This window comes from Uranotaenia lowii, chromosome 1 (genome assembly GCF_029784155.1).
Source record: "Uranotaenia lowii strain MFRU-FL chromosome 1, ASM2978415v1, whole genome shotgun sequence".
Taxonomy (NCBI): Eukaryota; Metazoa; Arthropoda; class Insecta; order Diptera; family Culicidae; genus Uranotaenia; species Uranotaenia lowii.
In genome coordinates, this window is record NC_073691.1 from 160,806,526 (window position 1) to 160,834,033 (window position 27,508).

General features: G+C 37.6%; 1 protein-coding gene and 1 long non-coding RNA gene across 3 annotated transcripts in view; one reads left to right on the forward strand and one right to left on the reverse strand.

Moving 5' to 3' along the window:
* LOC129740709 (steroid hormone receptor ERR2) overlaps window positions 1-27,508 on the forward strand; it is a 109,869-nt gene that overhangs the window by 53,784 nt on the left and 28,577 nt on the right. The window contains exons 1-2 of one of the 2 annotated variants that reach the window (XM_055732472.1): window positions 8,513-9,660; window positions 26,581-26,721. In XM_055732472.1, coding sequence (XP_055588447.1) covers window positions 9,589-9,660; window positions 26,581-26,721 — 213 coding nt within the window. In that variant the 5' untranslated portion in view covers window positions 8,513-9,588. Of the gene's footprint in view, window positions 1-8,512; window positions 9,661-26,580; window positions 26,722-27,508 lie in introns of those variants that run through there. The other variant, XM_055732473.1, reaches the window with a different exon arrangement.
* On the reverse strand, window positions 2,499-3,051 carry LOC129740710 (uncharacterized). Its single transcript, XR_008736345.1, has 2 exons — window positions 2,797-3,051; window positions 2,499-2,727 (listed from the first exon to the last, which is right to left on the reverse strand). It is a non-coding gene; the product is annotated as an uncharacterized LOC129740710 (long non-coding RNA).

Below are 27,508 nucleotides of genomic sequence, written 5' to 3' on the forward strand. Positions count from 1 at the left end.
TTTTCGGGACCTCTAACGTTTGAGGTTTGGGGATGTCTAGGAGGGCTCTCCTTTCCCGGGACCGGGATTAATCTGGTATGGAAAAATATGTACCGATGCTGAATTTTTTGGCAACCCTACCCAAATCGAATTGGCAGGGAATTAGAATTTCCTCGGCAACGTGTGTGTCTGGTATGGAAATCGACAGTTTCAAGTTCAAGTTTTTCAAATTTTTCGAATCTGTCACGATTATTTACTTTCAATTCTCCTTTAGGGTTTATCGTTTTTATTCAGATTCCAATGTACCTTTCCATCTTCAGAATTTAATAATCTAATGATAAATTGAAAAATGGAGAAAAGAATACGAAACTAATGAATCCCAGTTCTATCGAAGGATGAATAATCGGTATGGATTGGTGTGTTATTTCATCTGGGAGATATGGTGTTCGGGTCTCATTCAGTAGCACCTTTCGCGTTCGAACTCCCCCGCGCGTCGCCTTATTACTGTCGCCCGTCTGATATAACTGACTGACATCTCATCCGTTTCACGCTTGATACAACTCATTGAAGAGGAACAAAATTCGTCAGAAACGATCATCGCACAGAGCTCTGCATCATCATCGTTCTCATCATCAGCTGGTGCCGGCATCAGTGTCGAATCATCGACGGTGGAATTGTTGATATTTTTTCTTAATTCGCTTCGTTCGGGCATATGTTCGGGAAGAACTTGTCGATGCGTGTGAATTATTTTTATGAATCACTAGCTTAAGTACTCAAAGTGCTTTACTATACATTTCTTTTATAAATTTGATTTATCCCTTTAGAACCAAAATTATTTTTTCGCTGAAAAATTTACAGAGGTTGTATTTTGTGACTGCAAACAACTTTTGTCTTACAGAAAACCATATTGATGGAAAATATTCGATTTATCAAACAACATGTTTTTAATCAATATTTTTATTTCATCATTTTTAACCAACTTCGGTATCTTTTTAAAATAGAAATAGCATCTTTTTTAACATTTAAGGCTGCAAATGATTTTTTTTTAGAGAACGTATGTTTTCTAAAACTTTAAAAAATGATGTTTTTGGATAAAATGGGTCATTTTCTCGTTTTTATTGGAGTTTAGGCTACTGTCAATTAGCTGTCATCATTACGGAATTTTAGAAATACATCTTTTTTATCATTTAGCGAAAAAAGTTGTACAAATAACTATCCAGAGTTGGGCACTTAAAGGTTACTAGAAACATTTGATTGATTTTTCAATATTTTTAGCCAAATTTCCAAAATAATTAAAAATATTTAAATAATTTTTTTTTATTTCTCTTAAAGATCTGATTTCGAATTAATTTCTCAGTTCATATGTATCATTTTTTTTTTTAAATCAGATCTATGTATATACTTGTTGAAATGAAATATTCAACGTAGGTTTCACTGGTGGAATAGGCTTAATTTTTTATTTACTACTTCAGTAAGGTCCTTACATAGCTAAACTCTATACCAGTTTCAACACCTCGCCTCAATTCGCAGATTGAGAATATGTTGAAAAGCATCGTCGGCTATCGAGCTTTTCTGCAACACCAACCATTTCTTCCAGTCATAGCAAATCAGCAGACGCATGCTAACCACAGCGTAGCTGTATTTTGCGAGATGAACTCTGAGCTTTTCCTCCCAAACTCGATCCTCAACAGTAGTTGTAGTCCAGCTTGGCTCTGGAGTCGGCAGTGAGGTGAGGCTGGCAACTGACTGCCACCTGGCAAACACCTCCTCCAAAGCCGCAAAAATAATCATACTGCAGGCTTGGATCAGCTTATTCGTGTGTCGACTGCAGCGTAGCTACACATCACGAGAGTAGCTTTCTTGACAAACAGCTTCTTCAAACCTTCTTTTCGGGATGGATCTGCAGCTTTCGACGAAGATCTTCTTCGTTGCAGATGTCGAAAGTCCATCTCCCAGCCGTCGGACGGCATTGACAGTAACCCTCTTGTAACCCGACTTCTCGGTCTCGATCTCCAGTGGCACCTTCTGGTCCTTTGCGCTTAGATCAGCTCATAACTGCAGGCAACAGCGCACAACCAAAGCACGAGAGTTAAGGCTAAAGGCGGCCCCACAATAGCCCGTCGTGCGTCGCGTCGTGTCAGCGTCGCGTTGACATTTGATTTTGGGGATGCCATTATCCATTTGAGCCACCACAATGGTGCGTCGCGTCAGTAAAAGCATTGTACTAAAACGCAAAACTTGTTCTAAACAGCAGCGTTCTTCAGCGTCGACGTTTTGGTTTTGAAAAAAATCAAAATTCTTGCGCGTCAGCAGGATTTTAACAGTTCCTTTTTACCTTTTTTTTAAAGTTTGACACAAATAGACTATATAATGAAATATTTGTAAAATTTTCTTTCAAATTATTTTCAAACCATTTAAATTCATATTCAAATGATAAATCATAATGATATGAATCCGTCACATGAAAATATTAGTGTTGTTCAAATGGATTTTCGGATTTGTAGTTTATCTTTCAGCAATTATTTAAAGCCAATACATTTATAACTTTATTTACATTTAAAATTACATTAATCTAACATTTATCCCAATCTGACCGCTACTTCCATTTTTTAGTCAACACCGTGCAGTAGTTGAACTGATCTGAGCCGTTCCACAGCTTCAACTGTCGACCGATTCAGATCGTTTCCGCAATCAATTGGCTTCTGTAGGCAAATTAACTGGAGGTCAATTCCTACGATGTAGCATACCCTGAAACAGACATGAAATCATTATTAATATGTCTGTTTAAATATTTCTGTATTATTTTAAATCTCCTACCTGTTGTATCGTTTGATGTTGTTTAAATTTTGCAGGGCGAATTTTGCTTATGTGAGGCCGCAACCGTCCTCCAAGCATCGTAAATTCCGTGGAAAATTGAACTGGGATTTCCTTCGTGACAACAAGTGAAATACACAAAACAACGGAACGAAATAAACAAATCAAAACAAACTTTTGGTTGCTATGATTCTCGACGCAGCATTGTGATGCAAAAATCGTCGGGTGCGTCGCGTCAGCGTTTTAGTACACAACGACGGCGTTGACAGCTGACGCGACGCGACGATCGACGCTGTATAAGGTATTTCCCGACTTGTCAACCGAACAGCTGATTTCTCATGTTTACAATTTTCGGCATCTGGTGGTAGGGTAAAAATAACAACAACACTACGCATGTTCAATGGTCGGATAGTAACGAAACCAAATTGGCAGTGCAATAATAATGGTTATGCTGAATTCTTAATTTTTTAAACTAGCCTAAATTAAAAAATTGTAGACCTGACATACTTTGAAGGTAAGTTTGAAGTTATTTGATGGTAATTTGAATAAATTATATCTTTTGAAAAAATAATTTAACAGTACTCATTTCTCAAATTCAAAATGGCGACCAGTAGGTGTTTACATTTTTCAAAACAAAAATAAAAGGCTACCCTACCACCATCTGTCTCAGGAAATACTCTATTGTGTTTCAGCCTTAAAACACAATACAGCGTCGATCGTCGCGTTGTGTCAGCTGTCAACGCCGTCGTTGAGTACTAAAACGCTGACGCGACGCACCCTACGATTTTTGCATTACAATACAGCGTCAGGTGACATAGAAACCAAAAGTTTGTTTTGGTTTGCTTTATCTGTTCGCGATGTCAAAGTTTTGCAAGTGGAATTCAAGATTTTAAGTTGTGGTTATTTAAAAAATCATAAGGTAGAGCAGGCATGCGGTTGATTGTCTTCCAGCGCAGTGGAACTTAATAACAACCAGTACCATTGGCGGCACCAGCAACGCCTGCGGAAAATACATCTTCCAGAGTAGGAGTCTTCAATGGATGAAATAATGAGTTTTTCGATGGTCTACTTCCAATTCAATTCTTCTGCCGGTAGTGGATGGAAAGCTCAGGCCAGTACCAACAGTACCAATTTGACAGTGTAATTAGTGAGTAATTGTTAATTATATAATAAAATAAAAATTATTGTTTGTTATTTTCAAGATTTTTTTTTCCAAACCGACTTTAATTCACTTGTGTCTATTTTGTAAAACCAACCTTGAAAATAGCATGAGAAACGGTCGAAATGATGACAGAACTATTCCGAGTTTATATACGTAAATAAAATGTTTAACAATACAGCAACAAATTGAAATAAAATGATATAAAATCATATTTATTTAATTTAAAAAACAAAAACTGTAAGTTAAAACTAGTATGACTAATCGTTGATTTCCTCAGAGGCGTGAAAACAGCTGATTTGTGGAATAATAATTTTTGATGGCATAATTAAATAATTTGAAAGGAGAAAATGGAATTTATTTCTAGTTTGGGTTCTATTTGTTTAAAACTTCGATAAAAACACATAAACGGAAAATTAAATATGCAGCTGACGCGAGAGAACTTTGATTATTTTCAAAAAACACAGCGTCGACGTTGTAGAACGCTGCTGTTTAGAACAAGTTTTGCATTTTAGTACAAGGTCTTCACTGACGCGACGCATCATTGTGGTGGCTCAAACGGAAAACTATATCCTCAAAATGAAATGTCAACGCGACGCTGACGCGACGCGACGCACGACGGGCTATTGTGCTCCCACCTTTACGCTTTCAGCTACCAGCATCACCCAATTAATCATGGGTGTTGCTCCAGCTGGACTTGTAAACCTCGGCGCCGCCTGGTGGTGGATCCTGGGACACCTACCGGCCGTCGAACGCGAGCTTTCGCTTGCTAACCACAGTGTAGCTCGTGATATTATCGATCGAAAGTAACCCCCTCGGTCCACAAACCTTCCCGGAGTCGATCTCTGGCCGAACCACCTCTCCTGGCTGGTCTGGGACATCTCGCTGACTGGTCTTGGCGCTAGCGGTCCTCTGACTATCGGCTGACCAACTGCCATGGTCCTCTGGCTTGTCTCTTCGCTGGTAGTCCTTTGGCTGGCCCTGATAGCTAGCGTACATGCTAACCGCAAGTATCAGACTTGAGAGTACCCCTCTCACTAACTCGTTTTCCTCTCCAGACGTATCTGGGCCCATAACCTGTTGAAATGAAAGATTCAACGCAGGTTTCACTGATTGAGCTATATTCACTACTTCAGTAAGGTCCTTAGATAGCTACACTCTATACTAGCGATTGCTAGTTCCTCCAGCGATCGTCAATGCACGTAAATTGCCCAATCGTGGGTTTCAACAATATTCTCGGATATAGAAAAGTTTATTCTTGGCCAAATCAACCATAAGTCCCTTAAACAAGGCCGTGCAAACGAGGGAGGCTTGGGGTATACCCCCCCCCTCCTTATGAAATTATTTCTATTTAAAATTTTTCAGTTCAAGAAAGTTAACCGTAGAAATGGGAAGTAACTTGTTAGCAAAAGGTGCTTATAAATAAGTATTATTAAACATGTCAGAGACTAGGAATTTTGTACTAAATCACTCAAGGGCTAAGACATTTCGTTTTAAGACCAACCATTGGGGTGCTCTTCTGGATCGTAAACTCTTCTAACATGATTTGATTTGGAATCCATTTCAAGATTAAATGAATACTTCACGTGATGTTAAAGTAAAAGATTGGAATATATTAACATAAGCAGATTATTTATAATTAGCAAAGAAAACCATTAAAAAAAAACAAAGTAACGGGAAATAAATTTTCTTGAGATAAGCTAGCTTTTTTAAGACATTCTCCCAGAATCAGCAAATTCTTTCCTAAATCCAGAAGTATGAGGTTAATATTAACTGAAATTAATGTAAGCGAAAATTATGATCTTTGAAAATTAAGCTCCTGACAACTGGTTACTTATGTCATTTCAAATTTAGAGTTTTTAAAGTTCATGACATCAAGCGAACGTGTCTTCAGAATTTTATGCAACTGAAAAATTGAAAAATCTCATTAAGATATATCACATGTGATTCTTCAGTATTGTGCTTCAAATTGAATGAAGAAATCAATTCATTACATTGTAGATTATACACCATGCATGCTAATGTTTAGATTACTGGAAAAACCAGCATAATTCTGTTAGAATGTGATTTTGTAGCCTTCATTGAAAATTCGAGACAAATAATAAAGAAACAGTACATTTTAACTGGCAAGATCAGTTCAAGGATACTTTAAGAGTTTCGAAACAAAATTTAATAAAATAAATAAAATAATAATAATTAACTCTTAATCAAAAATGGAAGAAAGTGCGTTTCTGAAGCTTGATTGTGTGCTTCAGAGACTTGATTTCTTCACAAAAGTTGTAGATCTTATTATTTTAAGAAACTTTGCTGAATACATCATCAAGATCGCATGAAAATCATAAAAGTTACGAGCATTTTGAAAATAATGCAAGTAATTTTGAGTTTTTATTTTATATCTTTTTTAGTATACGATCTACAAACTTGGTTTATTTGAAAAAGTTGTTCAAATTGTTAAAACACACAATTTTGTGGAACATGTCGAATACATATTTCAACTAAGAAAGGAGATATACCGTAAACTGGGGGAACTTTGATCAGCAGGGTAACTTTGATCAACATGAAATTTTTGTAGATATTCATCATTAAATAAGTAGGTATAAAGTAAAAATATCTGAAAACTGTTTACTACGTTTAAAAGCCTATAAATTGAGTTACAAATAAGCTAAAATTGGTTTTAATTAGGAGATTTTTTATATTATTTAAAATGAGATTTTAAAATCTTATAATATCAGGTTTTTTTAAGGCTCACGAACAAACAACTCTCCTAATCAAATCTAAGCATTTAGGAGCAAATGGGTTGTTTAATGTTAAAGTGCAACTTTTTTCTGGTTTATGTTTAGTGTAAGTATTATTTTTATGGTCATTTTATGATAATTTTTGGATATTGATTATAAACGGTCATTTTCCACGAAAAAGCACGTATAGAAAAAAAATGGCTTAAAACCCTATCAAATGGTTAAGTTTGTAGTAATAAAGAACATGCGATCAGTGCGAGAACTTAGGATATTGCATGAAAGTAAAATTCCATTAGCTTTTAAGGCCGAAAAATATTGAAAAATGTTTATAATTTTTGCCCCTAAATGTATGCAGGAACATTTTCCATCTTTTGAGTATAATTGGTTTTGAAAGAAAACATTTTTGAAAGTTAAAGCCTTTTTGTTTTTGAAAGTTAAAACATTCAATTGAGTACAAACAAAAAATTACTGTTATCGATGTTTTGAGCCTTCTGTGCTAAATGGCATAAAAACAATAAATTTGAAGATGTTGACATACGTAAAATCCATAGTGATCAAAATTACCCCGAAACTCGAAATCTGGTTTTGTAATAAACATATAATTATAACCACCAATGTCGTTTGAATTTACTGCAATCAATGATCTTGTTTAATACTCCTCACCTCAGTAAGTGTTTTAAAGCTTTTAAGTACCTATTACGAAGAAGCAACCCTTTCCAAAATATTCAAAAATAAATGAAAAAAGTGATCAAAGTTCCCCCAGTTTACGGTACTACAAAATATCCAAAATAATGCCTTTTTCAGTAAGTTATAACCTTAGAAGTTCGGACGAGTTCGTATAATTTTTTAAATAGGTTTTGTTGGTCACTTAAAATTCGAAGAAAAAAAACCCTCAATTTTTGCTGTTTTAATAAAAAAAAGCTCATTATTGATTGCTAGTTTGCAAAAAATCTATCCAAAACTAATGTGAAATTTATATACTAATAGAAGGCCAATAACGCACGCAATGCTGTGGCCGAGCAGATAAATTCATTAATTCATTGTCTCCATCCTCCTTTATCTTGTGATGGGAATAGGAGAGACATATGAAAACGTTTTTATTTAGTTTCCTTCTTCAGTCATACGCAATGCGATTGCGCTGGAAGACTGTGCCGGCGGCAGTCTCAAATTGAATCATCGCCGCTGGCGTTCACATCTTATGCCAATGATGTTGAAATATAGAGAACTCATGATTGGAGTAAAAGCTGAATTTTGGGTGTATGTACAAATAAAATGTCAAGTTTCAACTGCATACTTTAAAGATGTCTACGGGATAGCCTCTTTAGTGTTTGTAATGTTATGCTTTGAGGTCTAGTCTCGCCACAAATCCAATTTTTGACGGACGCCACGTAAAAAGATTAGTCACATAATAGAGAAGAGATAACTGAATAACGATAGTACACAAACTAGAATCCCATTCTGAAACATTTTTTTTCAACGTTGTTCATCGTTAATAATTCACTAAGCTTGGAAAAGAAAATCCGTCCAAATTCAACACTCCCTACTCCATTTTGGCCAGCCAAGTCGCGCCGGGCAGCCAGTAGCAGTTTGCTAGTCGCTCGAGCTTCCCTTTTGGCCGCGGTGGAGAGGATGTTTGGACGAGAAGGAGCGTAAATTTGCGCCCCAAGCCATGCTCCCAGCCGGCGCGGCATGTTGGTCAATGATGGTTTGCGTTTTCTGTTTACTTCGACTTGGGGCTGCAGAGCGAATCGGGGCGCGAGTCGAGCGCGATTGTTGTATGTGAAAAATAAGTTCGCGGATCGTATCTCTTTCAGTACGAGACTTGATGTCGCTCGCGGCAGATCCGTCTGTCTGTTTTCGTGCGAGTAGTGCTTGAAGCTTACCGCGAAAGAGGGTGATCGATACGCGAGTTGTCCATTCCAGGTGGCTTTCGATCGTATGGTTAATTTGGTTATCTGTTCGCAAAGCACCGGACATATATTTAGAGGAAGATTTTTATGAAGTCTTAAATGAATGTCATTCAAAAGAAGAGAAGGAAGATTATGATAGTGAACCTTTCATAGACAAAGCGTTGGTGCGCCAAGCTTTGGTAAGAAGCACATGGAGGAGCGCCTAAGATAACCCAAAGTCGCTTGGAAACAGAACTTCGACTTGTTTTTACGCATTGAAACCACGAGCAAACCAGGGGGCCGTAAAATTTAATAACAATTTCGCCTTTTTCGTATCCTTATGCGCCGCCATTCATCGGCGATTTTCTCGTGTGCGACCCCAGCTGCTGAAAAACATACGTAACACGTCGCGATAGGTTTTCTGTCGAGTAAACGCGGCTGGCTCCAAGTTTCTCATCTGGAAATATCTAGCTGTACCGAGCAGTCAAATAAAAGTGATTTTTTTTTTCATTCGCTTTCAACCAAATAGCAGAAGCAGTAGAGTGGAGCGAATTCCTGGAATCAGCAAACTATTCCGAAGAACTTACTTTTTGTGGATGTTGTTTCTTTTCGTTCTTGTTTTGTGGCGTTTTCTTGACGTGTGTTTCGACAACGAAGGAAGCAAAACGAAGTGTACAAATTGTAATTACCTTCTAGCTTGAGTAGAAGCTGGGACCCTCGGGAGAGGTCTCTACAAGCGGGGCGCTACCGGCTTTTGCCAGATTGGAGCCGGGTGTTGTCGTATGTGTTTGAGTGTTTGTGAAAAAAGGGGATTTTCGCCTTAAGATATATCGCTGACTTCCGTTTGATTTTCGGCCACAACTGGAAAGAATTACTGTGGCAAAATTTCCAGGAGCAGTCAGTTACGACGAAACAAATGCGCCAGACACGATTCGTGCAGTCTTAATCGGTGGAAACGAAAATAAAAGTGAATTTTGGATTATTTGTTGCCCTCCGGGGGGTTGAGTTTCTAATGTGGGAACGTCACGGAAGCAGTGATTCGAAGATTCTCCCAAGCATGATGGACAGCTGGATGCAAGAAGTGGTAAGTGCTTCGAAGCTTGAAAATTCCAAAAATTAAAGATGTGAGGCTTCGAAAATTCATTCTTAGTATTTTGGAACATTTCTGAAGCGACTTAGTCTGTTTCACAATGTAGGTATGGTGCATTACGTTATAGAATACAGTGAGCGAAATAAGAATAGCACCACTATGTGTTTTGCTTGTTAAAATATGAATGATTGAAAATTACGGAAATTTTCTTCCACAGTTTGTTCTGAATTGCCTAACGGTTAAATCAAGCATAAGTTTACTTTTTTTGGACGTAGCAATTGGCGTTGAGGACCAAAAATGTGAAAAAAAGGTGCGAAATAAGAATAGAACCACTTGAGTTTTTCAACAAAAACAAGCTTATTTTTCAAAATTTACTGTGTAAAAGTGAATAATAATGCTTTTACGAATTATTTGGATAAATAACTGCATTTTAAGGAGTTTTGCAGAATTCCAAAGGTTTTCATAGGTTTTAATTAGGGGGTTTTAAGAAATGCTCCTCTAGCGTTAAGGAATTTGATATTTGAGCTGTAATTGTTTACCAAACTACTTATTTTCTTCATAAAAATGACGTGAAATGATGAAACAAACATTCGGGATTAATTTTGAATCAGAAAAAAATAGGTTGGAAATCAAAAACTTTGATTTTGTTCAGTAAACCACCCTTGGTCCAGTTTCAAGTCGTAGATGGCAGCACTATCTTGCAGTTAAAACCAAATTTAGTCTTAATATTGATTTTCCAGATTTATTTAGGCCCATATTCATCATTTTGAGGTATTTTCTCATCACAGTTTTGTGGAAGTTCACGCTGCAGAAAGCTTTTCCGGATTTGCAAAAGAATCACCACCACAAAAATGTACAACCGCCAAAATTCCTAATTCACTAAATATATTTTATTTACATTTGCTGTCGTGGCTGCAAAAATTCAGTGTCAGCTTTCAATATTCATACATAAGAAGAAATTGATATATGTTCCAGCCTTATTGCAGTGTACGGTCAGTTCATTTCCTTCTGAATTCATCCGATAATGAACAGAAAGCTCCAATCACGAGAGCACTCTGCACACTCATTCACAAATCGACAACATCGGTTGTCAGTATACATTCACTCCTTTGCAGGTTCATGAGATAAGAGAAACATCATTTTGAGTTTCAGGCAAACAATGCCAATATACAAAAACAAAATGAAAAAATTCTACTAGGTACAATATTCTAAAATAATTTGTCACAACTATGTCAAGAATGTGACAAATATGATAAAAATATGACAAAATTTTTAAAAATATGATATATCTGACAAAGCTATAATTAAAATTTGATAAATTTGGTGAAACATATTGACAAAATTATTACGAATATAACAAAAGTATTATATAATTATGATAAAATATTGGCAATGAAATGACAAAATTATAACAATAAAATGACAAAAAATGGGAAAACTGTGGCAAACAATTGACAACAAAATAACAAAACACGACAAAAATATGAACATTTTAAAAATATCACAGAATTGATACAAAAATCTGACCAATACGACATAACTTTTTATGATTAAAATATGACAAAAATTTAAAAATAAAATAACAAAAATCCGATTATGTAGAAATACGATAAAAATATGACAAATGTAGTATTGATCAGGTTGTTGTCATACTTTTATCTTATTTAACTTAATTTTGTCAAGTTTTGTCATTTTATTGTAAATTTTTTGTAGTTATTTTGTCATATTTGTCAGATTTCTTTTATAATTTTGTCTTATTTTTATCACTTTTGTTATATTTTTGACAAAGGTTAACCGGTCATTTGTCAATTTTGTCTCATTATGACATATTTTTAGCATATTTGTCAAATTTTGTCATAATTTTGTAATTTTTTTCGTCATATTTTGTCATTGTATTGTCTATTTTTTGTCATACTTATGCAGTATTTTTGTGATATTTGTTATATTTGTCTGATTTTCGTCTTCTTTTGTCATTTTATTGTATGTCTCGGTGGTCGAGTGGTTAGCGTGGTAAGACGTTAGTCGCTGGTCCACTGATGGCATGGGTTCGATTCCCATCTCGGTACTGGGTGTTAAATGTTAATCTTAAGTTGTTCACGTCATTTATTCAGTCTGTAAAGCCTAAATCGGCTAGGACGGTGTATGTCTTTTTTTTATTATATACTAGCTGACCCGGTGTGCTTTGCTACACCTTTTAAAAACAAATAGTATTTTCAGAAACTATCCAAATTTTTATTGTTTTGTTGGCATTATTTTAAATCAAATTATAACATAATTCTAAAGCAACCGCTATAAAATGAGGGCTGCAGCTGGAGTTTTGAATTGCAGTACAAAGATGACTAAAACAATTTTTTTGAATCTTGAGCTATAAATTTGTGTTAAAGATCTGATAATTTTAATCTGTTTCTTTAAACTTCACCCTGAGCTGGGAGGGCCCAAATATTCGTACGCAAACAATCTAACTTATAAAATATGGTTGTTTTTGCTTGATATGTTCTAGATTTATGCTAAAAACTGATAAGAGAGCCCCCTCCCCTGTTCTTTCTTTCATCTCCTGTTAAATGGTGGTCGTGATCTTTAATAATCATACCCATTTTTTTCGTTCCCGAAAATCCTCTTATATCAAATATAGTTCCATTGATTGGTTGATAAGTTTTTAAGCTTTACAACGAAATGTATATGGAGCCTTCTCCTTTCTTCCTCTCTCTACACTGTAAAGCGTAAGGGTCTACAACAATCGTAGAAACATATCTCGTAACCAAGTACTTTTCCATGTCATATTTGTGTACATTTGTTGGTTTCGTTAGAACTTATTCGTTGAGAACTTATGCTAATAAAATTGTATTGGGCTAACCTCCCTCCTCCTTTGTACCTACTCACTGAAAGTGTGTCATATAATCATAGAATCATACCAAAAAGATTTTCATGTTAAGTTTTGTCCATTTCTCGGATTTTGTAAAAAAAAAGTTAAATGTAAGCCTCCTCTTCCCCTCCTATATTCCTAATTCTATCATCCTATTGCAAGAAAGGAATTGTTTCACATAGAAAAAGTATTGTTCGTACTCAAATGCTTTTTGATGCCAAATTTGGTTTCATTTGCGCGATTAATTCTCGAGTTATGCAAAAACATTGTATGGAAGCCCCCCTTTCCTCCTTTATATCTTTCCGCTAAAAAAGATGGGGCCTCAATTTATAATAGAAACATTTCTCGTATCCAAATATCCTCACATGCCAAATATGGTTCAATTTGATCGATCAACTCTCTAGTTATACTGAAAATTGTAAGGGAGACCTCTTCTCCCCCTTTTCATCCACCTCTTTGAAGGAGTGAGGGATACCAAATATTCATAGAAGAATTTCTCGTACCCAAATATCGTTCCATGCCAAATTTGGCTTCATTTGCTGTTGTAGTTTTTGAGAAATGCAGTAATAACTGTATGAAACTTCCCTCCCTCTTTCCTTTCACCCGCTGGAAAAAAGGGGTCTTAAATAATCATAAGAATATGTCACGTTCCCAAATACCCGCCCATGCCAAATTTCGTTCCATTTGCTTAATTAGTTATTGAGTTATGTAAAAATTATAAAAGAGGCCCCCTCTCCCCTTTATATCTCCCTACTGGAAAGAGGGAGGGGTCCCAGATAATCATAGTAATATTTGTCGTATCCAAATACCCTCCCATGCCAAATTTGGTTCCATTTGCTTTATTAGTTTTTGAGTTATGTATAAAAATATGAAAGAGGGCCCTTCCCCATTTCAACTGCAAAGAGGGAGGGGTCTCAAATAATCATTGAAATATTTTTCGTATCAAAATACCTATCCATGCCAAATTTGGTTCCAATATCTTGATTAGTTTTCGAGTTATATGAAAAATTCTAAGGTAGCCCCCCTCCCCCCTTCCTATCACCCCACTGAGAGGAGGGAGGGGTACCTTATATTCATATAAATATTCCCCGTCCCCAAATACCACCCCATGCCAAATTTGATACCATTTACTTGATGCGTTCTCGATTTATGCGAAAAATTGACTTTTGCTTGGGAGGCCCCTCCCCCCCTCCATGAGAAAGGGAGGGGTCTCAAACCATAATAGGAACCTTCCCCTGCCTCCAATACCCCCACCTACCAAGTTTCACGCAAATCGGTTCAGTAGTTTTCGAGTCTATAGGGAACAGACAGACAGACAGACAGACAGACAGACAGACAGACAGAAATTCATTTTTATATATATAGATATATTTTTTTAACATTATTTTGTCAAATGTTAAATTTGTTAGATGGTTGTCATTTTATTGTCAGAATTTTGTTATACCATTGTAATTTTTCTTGTCAAGTATTTATCATATTTTTGTCGTTTTTCAATACAATTCTCATATTTATGACATAGTTTTGTCGGATTTTTGTCATTTTATTGTCAAAATTTTTTCATAACTTTTTTTTTTGTAGAGAAATGAATCCAACTTAGATGAAATTTCAGGGACTAGATATGGGAAAATTGATGTTGAAAAACATGCGAAAAACTTTTTCATAACTTTTTCATATTTTTATCTCATTTGTCATATTTTTGCCATAATTTTGTCTTACTTGTCAGATTATTGTCATATTTTTACCACATTTTCCACATTTTTGTAATTATTTATGAGAAATTCAATCCTTAAGACATTTATATTCATCCCATATCATCCCGTTCCCCTAAGGAATATTTATATAAGGTAGTGCCGAGAGCCATATTGGATTTTTTTTTGTGACGTCACAAAAACGATTGTATCGAAAATTTATGTGAGAATGCTAGGAATTTCAAAGAAAAACACGTTTTAGAACGAAATCGAATTCCAATTTCATTTCGATTTTGTTGTAGGACCTCTATTTAATTATGTATTGGGGTTTTTTGGTCCTTTGAAGATTGCATTATGTTTTTTTTTAAATTTATTAATGAATGTAATATCGCCTTGAAGCTAAAACGTGCAAAAATGAAGAAATTATTAACTTCTAAAAGGTCTAGCTGGTAGATATTGAATGTTCAACTGATTGTCATGATTTTAATCCAACTTGTTTACCATATACAATTCTTATGTAGAACAATCAACATTAATTCCTGATTGTTAACTCAGTTTACTAAAATACCAATAAAAGATTGTGGTTTTGTATAAAAAATTGTGTTTTGATCACTTTATTGTAATGAGGAGCTTAAACTGCACTCAGTTGAACATTTTCATGGAAGACTTTGAACTAATTTTAAAGTTTTGCAAATTTCAGTGGTGCAATCCACCATTTTTTCGAACTTCGATGGTCTATTTCATAAAAAAATTATTTGAAAATGCAACTTTTTTTGTACCCATCCTGAAGAGCAAGAATCCTTCTACAATAGCATGTTTTCAAAGTGGAAAATTTCCAGCAGATTCTTCGAATTATCATTAAAATAGAAAAGTTTCCTAGTAAATGACCAGATTTTTCGTGATTGTGACGTCTCAGCCTGTACCAATACTAGAGCAGGGCTGCCTTGACACTACCTTCTTTAAATATCCCTTGCCGTTCCCCTCTGAATAATCGTATAGTCTAGCGGTTTCCAGTCGTGTTTTTTTTCGTATCCCAAATCACAATTTGCAAAAATGGCAATAACAAATGCCGACGTACTGAAATTATCAGCAACTCAAACTGAAACTGATTGAAAGCTGTATTCGAGGATAGAATACAGTGAGTGACAGAAATGTCTAAGCGAAAGACGCTTTCGTAGCAGTCGAGTGAAACAAGTTTGTTCTGGTTTTCGAGTGAGCTTTCGACTGACTGATAGCAAAGATCTAAAAGTATCAAGATAGTCGGGCTGTTGTTCTCTCGAACAAATCGTGGGCGACGCAAACACAATGTTTATGGTGCTGCCGCTCTGAGAGATGGGATCTAAGCTTTGCAGGTTTCTTCTCAAGCATTGTAGCTTTGCATTCAAGCTTTGAGTAAAAGCACATCATTGCACTAAACTATCGGTTGAACTCCAACCCGTTTACCCTTAGTTTGCGCTAGTATGATGTCGCCAAAATTTCAGGGAAGCCGATAGGATCTGCTGATAAATATATTCACAAAGCTTTCCGTAATTACGAGAATGAGAGCCGTACATAAGCTTTTATATTGGTTGACGTTTCTATTTCTTTCTTTTCAGTTTGAGCTTTTTAACCTGAAAGAAACTCACAGTCAATATCATCCGTTTTTTCAGGAAATTTGCAGCACTGTTTGCTGTATCCTACACCCAAATTCATTTTAATTAAATTAGCATTTTTCCACGGTGTGCTTGAAAGCGAATGACAAATAATTCGTTTCTTCAACTTGAACGTCATGCTATGATTTTGCTGTAAGGTTGGTATTTAAAGTTGGCGAAATGGTTGCAAAATCGAAGGGGGGGGTGACTTATACCAAAGATTTCTCAGTATCAAGATAGTCGGGCTGCTGTGCTCTCGATCAAATCGTAGGTGACGGCAACACATTCAAAGTGCTGGCCCGAATCCTACTCCACCGACTTACCCCACGAGCGAACAGATTCGTGGGAAGTCCGCCGCCCGTGGCGTAGAGGATAGCCTTCAAGTCTTCTAAGCCAGGGGGTATGAGATCGAATCCCGGTCACGGCATACATAGTACACTTTCGGTGGGTTGGTGGTTTTAGCATTTGTAAGATGCTAGCCATCAAATCCTCGAAAGATGTACGCTTAGAGTTAAGAAAAAAGGAATCTCTTCGAGGAAACATTATGTTTCATTGAGATCCTGTCTTCATGGAGGGACGCTCTACGACGGACCAAATCTTCGCAATACGCGAAGCAGACCATACTGAGCAAGGCTACGATGGATGGAACGCAGTGCTGTGTGCGGATTTCGGGTGAGTTGTTGAGTTTTATTTCGGACTATCCATGATATTCAACGCGGCGTTAGAAGGTGTTATTTGAAGAGCGGAGGGCGAAACGCAGCGCACAATTTTCAACAGATCCAGTCAACTTATCTGCTTTGCCGACGACTTTTATATGGTCGGCAGATCATCTACGGCGGTGGAAAAGATCTACTCTTAACTGGAACGCGAAGCAGGAAGGATTGGGTTGATGAATAATACGCCCAAGATTAAGTATAAGATGCTGGCCTGCGATTATAACAAGGTCACGATCGACGGCGACGAGTTCGAGATAGTCGAAGACTTTACTGGTGACCGCAGACAATGACACCAGCCGTGAGATCCGGCGGCGAATTATCAGCGGAAGTCGTGCCTACTATGGACTCCACAAGCAACTGCGGTCGCACGAAGTGTAACCTGAACATGACGCTTATTAGACCGGTAGTTCCCTACGGGCACGAGACATGGATATTGCTCGAGGAGGACCTGCGTACACTCGGAGTATTCGAGCAACGAGTGTTAAGAACCATCTTTGGCGGCGTGCAGGAGAACGGAGTGTGGAGGCGAAGGATGAACCACAAGCTCGCACGACTCTAAGACGAACCTAGTATCCAGAAGGTGGCGAAGGCTGGTCGGATACGCCGAACAGAATAATGCCTGACGACTGTCCTGTAAAACAGGTGGTGCTGCCAATCCGGTAGGAACAAGACCAGCAGAAGCGCAACGAGCGAGGTGGTTAGACCAAGTGGAGCGTGATCTGGCTAACGTGAGATTTCCGGAAAATTAGAGAACGGTCGCCATGGACCGAGTGAATTGGAGGAATATTGTTCATCAGGTAATGTCGTGAGACGGAAACCCATGTAAATAAATAAATAAGGTTACAGGAAGATTTCCCGAAACAATTCACAATCAACGGCACCGATTTCAGCAAATTCAAAATCAGCTGAAAACCGGTACCTACTGATCCCGGGGCGTCTGTCTTCTGCAACAACAATCAATCAATCGCTCCAACAAACCACAATCTCTCGCGAAAGCTATGATGATTGTTTTTTCTACTGTTTGTATGCGCCCAGGTCGAATGTCATCATTTGTGTACATAGGTAGAAACTGCGGATTGGGGCGGGTTCTGTGTGGTGTGGCGCTCTCTGGCGCACACATTTGCAATTTATTCGCCGCACTTTACCAGCCGGATCAGCTTCATTATAAAGTAATTGTTGATGGGTGACTGCCTATCATCCATCCGGCGAATCCCCCCAGAAACAGCGACACGGTTTGAATGCCGTATGGAAAAAAAAACAGCTGACGAAATTTCTGTGCCGAGTCTCTTATCCTTTTGCTTAGTTGGGCATGAAAGTTGAAACATTGGAGTCTTTTGAATCAATTGAATTTTCAAGCCATTTAAGAAATGAACAAATTTTTATTTAACAATTTAATGAGCTGTTTCTTTACTCTTGAGTTCGTCTATCAAGAAAACATGTTTAGTGTTTCAAAACAAACTCATCCAACAGACGGTTACTATACTGTTGCATATATTTTATTTACCTACTAAATAAATTGATACACAGTTTTGTTGTTTTTTTTTAACTTAAGACAGTTAAGTGAATTGTCTTAAAGTTGTCAAAAAACCATAAGAGCTACATTTACCTTAGACCAGAAACAAACACTGGCACCACCTGTAGCTGTAGCTATGGGTAGTTCATTATTTTGTTTTCCCATTCTTCGACTGAATCTACCGAATCTACACCAACCCACTGAATGCGGTAATGGATGATGATGATCAAAACATATAAACAAACCGCATTTCGATGACGGTATCTTGTGTTGTTGTTGTTTTTGATGATGATGATGATGATAGCTGATGACGGCTAATGATTAAATCGCTTGGCAGAGAGAAAGCAAAAGCGGAAAAATCAGCTCGGTTGTCTTTGCTGCAGTCAGCATACGCTAGTAGCTAACTAGGTTGATAGTCTGCATGGTGTCCATCATCATGACTAAATATCCGGCGCGACGACGACGCTTTGGCTGCCTTGAACTTGGCCGAGAAAATGTTTTCCATTTCTGTTTTCTCTGCCTTTCTGTCTATCGAATTTCCGTTTTTTCAATCCATATTTTTCGCTTCTAGATGAAAGTTCTGAAGTCATGGATTTTTCCACAATAATTATTATACGGTTTTTGGAATAAAGAGTGTTCGGATCAAAAAGTGAATAACTATAGACTGTTCCAGAAATTATAAGCACACTTTCAAAATAATAAATAGATATTGTTTTATTAAATTTTATTTATTTTCGTATTTTCGTAGCTTTGCTTTGGTCAAAGTCCAGAACGTTTCGATTGGCCGTGCCTCGGGGCAACTTGATGGATTCATATTTTTTGGCACAAAACTGACGTTTTGGCTTTTGTACCGCCCTAATGTGTCTTTGGCGTAATGACATGATGCCAAATCGGGCCAAAATATGACGGGTCCATCATGCTGCTTGATCATCGGCATTAAACGCTTCTGGAGGCGTTCCTTGATATAGTTCAGGGTGTCATTGTTTCCGATGTGAGGTACGGGCTAGATTTTTTGACGCACTTGCAAGTTTCCTGCCACAGAACCACCTTCTTGCCAAATGTTTCGGTGAAAATGGCCTTCTTTGTTTCGGGGATATCCTTTTCTTTGCGTACAGTGAAGTATTGTGGCCCAGTAAGGGTTTCATAGTCCAATTTCACATACGTTTCATCGTCCATAATAATGCACACAAAACTTTTTCAAAATATTGAATCATACAGTTTCCGGGCTCTTAGTTTGACAGAAGCGGCTTGATTTGAGTTCCTTTTAGGTTTTTTTTTCTGCTTGCGGTACGTCTTGAGCCCAAGTCGCTCTTTAGCACGCACCACGTTAGACGTTAAGGTCCCGACTTTTTTTTACCACATCCCGAACGTAAGCCGATGGTTCCTGTTTGTAGGCATTCCTGACGTTTTTGTCGATAGCAGAACCTACAGGATCTAATTTTCAACCACTCCTCGGTTCATTTTCAAATGTACAATGTTCACCATAATTTTTAATCGCTGTCCGTGCCGCTCCGACGCTCACATCCTCTTATTTGGCCAATTTTCTAAATGAGATTCCCCTCATAGCACATACCACATACAGCACTTGTGCACGTTACTTTTTCTCTTCTCCAGAGTAAGACCACGCATTTTGAAATGTAATCACAAACTAAAGGCGCCCGCACAATAGCCCGTCCGTCGTCGCGTCGCGTTGACATTTCATTTTGAGGATGCCATTTTCCGTTTGAGTCACCACAATGGTGCGTCGCGTCAGTGAATGCATTGTACTAAAACGCACAACTTGTTCTAAACGACAGCGTTTTCCAGTGTCGACGTTTTGGTTTTGAAAAAAATCAAAATTCAAGCGCGTCAGCAGGGTTTGAACTATTTGTTTTGATATTTTTCGTCAAAGATTGACACAAACAGATTCAAAAATCATATCATTTTAATTTTATCTCCTATTAAATTTTTTTTTTAGAAACGCCATTGAAATTTATTTATAAAAATATAATATATATGACATATTGATGAAATCATATAGCATTTTATAAATATTAGCTTGATTTGTAAGTTCCCGTTTTTTTTAAATAAAAATAATAATGAATGAAACATTTTGTGTTGGAATTTGCCGAGTTTTGTCTCAATATTTCCCTGTCAGCCCTGTCAGTGGACGCTATATTGTGGTGCAAAAATTGTTGAGTGCGTCGCGTCAACGTTTTAGTACTTAACGACGGCGTTGACAGCTGACGCGACGCGACGACCGACGTGCTATTGTGCGGGCGCCTTAACTGTTTTTTTATGTTATCACGTACAGAAATGTGTAAACAAAAGGACGCAGCCAATAGAATTAGAAAATTAAAATCGATTCAAAATGACTGTTAAAATTAGGTGTGCTAACGTGTAAATCGATTATTTGTTTATTCAAAACATCGTAGAATCTTTCTATTTGAAGCTCAATAGTATAAAAGACGGGAAACGTACTCAGTTAAGATTCTGGTCGACATAGTTCTGAGACTTTCGTTTGACGTCTGCCATCAGATTTTTTACAATCACCTTATCCACTTTCTTCGCCGCAGAACGCGAGTTTGCTTTGAACTGCTATAGTCCAAAATTTTTCGTTTGGTCGAAGCTCTGGTGTGTTGGGATGGTTTTTATCAAGGGATTGAAATCAAGAGAGAATTACTTCAAGACACAATTACTTCACAAATTGCAACAACTTGCAACAATAAGCACATTTTCACTCTCTTTGAGCACTGGTTTCTCTCATTTGAACTCAAATCTTCTCATTTTCTCTTAAAAATTGCCACAAATTACCACAAATTCAATCATTGGCTGCACAATTTGTGTGATCATTGACGAATTTTCACCCTTCCTTTCAGTTCCCCGGTTTTTATCCCTAGGCACAATTTGAATGATGTGACGCTCTTCCACATAAATTTTCTGGTTGACGAATCCGGTTGCAACGAAAATGTCGCTCTTCTAGCCACAGGTAAAGGTAGCTTACCAAACGAGATTTTTCTTGGCAATTTTTGTTAGTTTTATACGCTTGAAAATATCTGCCACCTTTCCCCTTCCGGTTGCCGTATAAAACTCCTGTCCAGGAAGCAGTCTGAAGTCGGCCTTGGTGTAAAGGGCGAACACAAAATTATTGCGACGCTCTTCCGAAGTTCCCGCTTCATTATTGCCCAGTACTGCTCCACCGGGCGCAGCTCTGGACAGTTGGGCAGGTTCATGTCCTTTGGAACAAAATGGACAGAATTGGCCTCATACCACTCCAGGACACTTTTAGAATAGTGGCATGATGCCAAATAGGGTCAAAATAGCGGAGCTTCGTCGTGCTGCTGCAAAAACGGCAAAAGGCGCTTTCAAGGCACTCAGATTTGTAGATCTCGCCATTTACTGTGACCTTTGTCACGAAAGGATCACTCCTCAGTCCGCAAGAGCAGATGGTCTGCCAAACGAGATATTTGGAGGTGAACTTCGACATTTTCTTCTTCTTAAATTTGTCGTCCACATCGAACTTGCTCTTGCCAGTGAAAAACTCCAACCTCGGAATTTGCTTAACACGTTCGTCGCCATGGGACCCATATTCGTGTGACGGGTGTGTTTCCTGGGAGGCCCCGTCACATAAAAAAACGTGTGACGCTTTTTTTCTCAAGTTAGCCGCTCAGTTTAGCCACACGATGGAAATCTTGGAATCTCCCTCTTTTCTTTCGCGCTCCGAGAATTTCTTTGGGCCCCGCTAGTAAAACTACCAAAATGAGCATGGCGACAAACGTGTTAAAGTCGGCTTTTTAAACGTTTCGTCGTCCATCACACAGCAGCCATATTTTGTCAGCATCTTTTCGTAGAGCTTCCGTACCCGAGTTTTAGCCGTCAATTGTTGCCGCTCATCGCGGCGTGGGAAGTTCTGTAGGACCTTGAATGTATGTAGTCTAGCTTTCATCTCTGCATTCTAGACGTAGCTCTGCGACAATCCGATCTTTTAGCCAAATCACGACTTTAGACGTTAGGACTTGCTTTAATCATCCGCTTCACTTTTCCCTTCGTCTTTTTGTACTCCGGTCCCAGTTTTCTTCCAGCTCCTTTGCCGTGGTCCAAAATCAACAGCTCCTGGAACCGCTTCAACACTCTGGAGAAGGTTGAATGGTGAATGTTCAACATTTTCCCTAACTGCCAGGAAATTCCAGGTGTTTGGAATGAATCTGTTCTCTCGACTCGCATTGGTTCACCTCAATTTGCGTTGATTCAAAAAACACAACTTCAAGTTTGACAACATGTAAACAATACACATCAATGAGAAAGTGTGCCAAATTTGGTTGATTTTTACTCAATGGTAGAAAAATTATGCTCTGTTGAATGTGTCTCAAATTTCATGTTCGCCCTTTAGTTCATATTTCAACATGCACAATTGCTTACATTGCCTTGTAAAATGTTTCATTTTTTTTGGGAACAAAAGTTTCTTAGTATCCAAAAAACTCACACTTGCTGTTCAACTTTATTGTAGTTTAACAGAACTTTTAGAACTGTTTCATATTTACCTTTGACTAAAACTCCTTCTTTTTGAAGCTTTGGCGAATTTAACAGAAATCCTTTTAACATCTGTATGGTGAATCAAACATTCTACGCATTTCTTAGATTTTAATAAATCAGTGAGAAAACTATAAATGCGTAAATCTCATTCAAATAATAAAAGCACATGAAAAATTCGTGTTTACTACACATTTTTCAGTAATCCTTAGATTAAAATATCATTGCGATATTTTGTATCCCTTCTTCTTTTTTCCCTTTTATAGAGGAATTAAAACCGAATATTTTGTTAATGATTTTAAGTGTTGTAAAGACCACCGCTGTGTTTAGCAAACCTTAGTACTCTCCAAACCCCTATTTTGTTAAAAGCTTGCTTCATTTAGAATTGGAACAAACTTTTGCTCATATTGTGGTCTACATCTTTCAAGGATGGCTAACATCTTACTAAAGTCTGTTTCACATAGAATCTGGTCGCATCTTTTCATTTACTGCAGCGCCTCTAGTTGTCACATCGCGAATCTATTGACAGTTTTTTTATCCGGATGGTTTGTTTACCTAGTGGTGAAAATTTCATCAAGATGAAGCAGTCAGTCAAAAGTTATCGACGATGGAACGCGAAAGGCGAGAGAAAATTCTGCACACTCACGTTGAGGAACCGACGTGGTCAGGGGTAAGGATTGCGAAATTCCTGAAATATCCAAAATCGACTGTAAATTCGGTGCTGCAACGTTACCGGGAGACCCTTACGGTGGATCGAGCAAAACAAACCAGACGTAAAAGTGGAACATATGACCGGAAGCTGCGAGCAAAGGTAATTCGATCAGTTCACAATAATCCTGGAATCTCCTTGCGTGATTTGGCAAAAAAGTTCAAGACGAACCACTGTAAAGCTCGACGAATTTGTTTGCGAGAAGGCTTGCGATCGTATCATGCAAGCAAACACCCTAACAGGACGCTGAAACAAAACCTGGTTGCCAAAACCAGGGTAAGGAAATTGTACGAGAAAGTGTTGACCAAGTACAACGGATGCATTTTGATGGACGACGTAACTTACGTCAAAATGGATTTTGGACAAATACCCGGTAACAAATTTTACCTTGCGAAGCGAAAAGGGAATGTTGCGGGTAGATTCAAGTTTGTTTTCGCAGATAAATTTGCTCGTAAGATGATGATTTGGTAAGGGATCTGTAGTTGTGGGAAAAAGACAAAGATGTTCATCATTGGGGACACAGTGAATGAAAATGTTTACAAAGAAGAATGTCTCCAGAAGAGGGTTTTGCCATTCATTCGGTCCCATAAAAAACCGGTGAAGTTCTGGCCGGACCTGGCAAGCTGCCACTACAGCCGCGATGTCGTTAAGTGGTATAAGGAGAACAAGATCGATTTTGTTGAATAAAGTATCAATCCACCAAACTGTCCGGATTTCCGTCCCATCGAGAAATATTGGGCAATAGTTAAGGGCAAACTGAAGAAATGTGGCAGAACCATGAAAAAACCCGCTCAAATGGAAAAGTGGTGGAACAAGATGGCAAATGAGGTTACCAGCAGTACTGTGCAGAAAATGATGGGTGGTATCACAAAAAAAGTTCTAAATTTAATCCGAAAAGCTGACGAATGATTTTTATGTATTTTTTTCCTCAAAGTGCAATAAAAACCCTACAAAATGACATTTTTACTTTTGTTGTACTTTATTTCTTTGCGGAGAAATTATCTATTTTATCCGACCAAATTCTATGTGAAACAGACTTTAATGCTAACACACCCAGCCCACGGAAATAGTACTATGTATGCCGTGACCGAGACTCGATCTCATGATTTCTGGCTCAGAAGACTGAATCGCTATCCTCTAGGCCACGGTCGTTGGCGATCATGAAGAGGAGACTCAAGGCAAAGAGAAAGGTTGTCAAAGACATCAATCAGATGAAGACCTGGTGGAATAAGATAGCTAAAATGATGGTGATGCAAGAAAAATTCGAGAATTTCTCGATACGGTGACTAATAATTTTATCCGTATTTTTTTTTTCTCAATAGTATAAAGAAATCGCTGCATTTGTATAAAAAAAGATCTTGAATTCAATGATAAATAACTGAAATACAGATTATTGTTTTTGTTCCACGCTTTAAGTTTATTTAAAAATAAGGCCGGAATAAATTTCCAATTCTTCTTTTGTCACTTAGAGTTTAAGCGTTGAATTTACAAATTTTCATACAAAGTAAAGTGCATAAAATTTAAAAAAAAAATCGAGTAATTTAAGGTCGAACATTTAAAAAATAAAACTACTTGTACAAAAAAAAATCGAATACAAAACATGAAACAATTCTTATCTTCTATAGTTTGACTTTAGCTTTTCAGCTGTTTGAATGTCCAAAGAGTTAATCAAATTTTTTACCCTTTACTTTTATTATCCCCCCCCCTCCTTCTCGATTTTCGGCAGAATCCTGGTGGGGGGGGGGGGATAGAAGTTTTGACAAAAGAAGAATTTGATATTTGTTTCAGCCTTATTAGTCATCAAAAGCTCCGAATGAGCAAGGGTTGAAAAAATCTGAACATAACGAAAGAATGTTCTTGTTGACACCATGGACTGTTGCGTGCTAATGGTAATTTTATTTCTTGGGGTACGATCTTGAAGCCGTTCGTATTGTCGCTTTGATTAGGTTCCTCTGTCCTAATCTTCGTAGATCGTCCTTAATTGCTGGGACACAATTGGATAAAGTCCGTTTGTCATGTTTCGAAGATCTTTTTCAAACCTGTTCTCTTGGGCCAGAAGTGTAAACCATCACGATCTAAGTTACGAATTAATCCTTCAACAATCATATAAAATGCATCACATCAAAATGTTTTTTACAACTTTGCCCACCGCACCCGCATTCCCTTCAACCCCATTGGATGCCGGTACTGTTTTAAATGGATGACGCTCTCTAAATGATGATGATGTTATAATGATCATTTTTACAACAGTTTGCCACTTTAACGAGCCACTTTTTTTTGGTTTTCGTTGCATTCTGGGACATGAGGCACCGATGACAGTAAAGCGTAAATAATTTCCGCTCGTGCACATTTTTGTTGCTTTATAATTTTGCTCAATTTTATCTGAATGAAGAAAAAAGACACACTGCATACAGACCGAATTTCGTTGTTTCCCACTTGACTGCAGCTCAGCTCCAACAATCAGCCCCTTCCATGCGCCTTCCCAGAATGCATTTCTCGGTGCAGGAAGATTAATCGGTTGCGTTCCGCTTGGCAAAAGTCCCGAATCGGTTTGTTGCAGGGTTCTTATTTGGTTGATTTTTTCCGCCCTGGCTCCAGCGAAGCTTTCTGTTGCCTCCCCATTATTTATCGTTTTATTACCAACTTTTTGCCGGAGTGTCTCTCTCGATTTTGTCCATATCTCCAAATACTTATTCGATGGATCAGCAGCCCCCGGAGGAAGACAAATCTACTGGGGTCAATAGACACTGTCAAGGTTTTTGTGCGCGAATTCTGTGTTCGATGATGCGTATGTAAGATTGAATAAGTTATAAAAAATCTCAATTGGAGAAAAACCACGATTTTATAATATTTCAGCTACGAAAGCTTGAAGCTTTCAGTATTCAAATAAATTGCATGGTCGTGTGCCACTTTTACGTAAATATATATAAAAAAGCTTTAAAATGTTGGAATCCCATCAATCAGTTTTCTTTTTAGCAAATATCATCGCGAAACCGGTTGGGGACAACGAGCTCAGTCGATAAGGCAAATTCAATATCTTTTTAGATGTGGGAGTGTTCAACAAACGGTCAATCAAATTATCGCACCTCCAGAAGAGACTCTCGCTACCCAACGTGTGATCATTAATTAATATTTTACTACCCTTATTAAAACAGAATAAAAAGACATTTTCACCCGCAAAACGTATTGCTCAATTAAAGTTGCAACTAATTGAGAATCGAGTTTTTACGAGCGATGGTACATACCTACTGATGATGTTTTATTCATTCTATTATCGCCCTCCAGGTGTCCATGATGGCAGGCGATGGAACGTCTGCTAGAATCAAACAGGAACTAATCGAAACGTCTTGCTGCAGCCCTTCGCCATCGTCTGCGGGAAGTTTGTCCCAGAGCAACATACTGTACAGTGGATCTCAATCGGCCAAGGTGAGCGCTTTCGAATATCAACCGTACAGAACGGAGCATTTTTTTTTATTTCGCTTGGAAAATCCTTTTTTGACTTAGTTTCTGTAGTAAAAATTAATTTAGAATAGAAATATTCTTTGTGGTAAAATTGAGGAGTTGGTTATTGAAAGAAAATAGCACTAGACAAATAGGGTAGATAAGGGCATAATGGCCACCTTAAGAAGGGCGCTAATTTAACCGTAGAAAACAGCTATAATTTGTAAGTCACTTAATCATTTCAGACGCTAAAAAAGTCTATTTCCTAACGGGCTAAAACTTGAAAAAGTAGATAAACACGTTTTAAAATGAATTTTATTTTTAAATTGCGACCCAGAGATGGGTCTTGACTCAAACATTCAGTCAGCGAAACTTTTTTTGTATAGAAATGAATCCAATTTCAACATCGATTTCTCTTATCTAGTCCCTGAAATTTCATCTAAGATGAATTTTATTTTTTTGCCAAAAGCTGAAAATCAGTCACTGTGGGGGCACCATGAGAACCCCCACTGGGGCAGTATAAGCACCATTAATCAGGCCACAATGAGCGTTTTCTACCGTAGAATCTAGCAGCGAATTAAACTCGATGAGGTCAACTGAATTATAGAGCTTCAGTTTGACTTGTTTCATCTGACGTTTTGACCTATTGGTTAGGTGTCGGAGAGAAAATCAGAAAACTCGATTTCGATTCCTGGTTTAGGTGATTTTTTTTTTCATTTACCAATCATGATTGATGCATTTTGCACTAAACGAGGAGTCGTAGATTCATCAA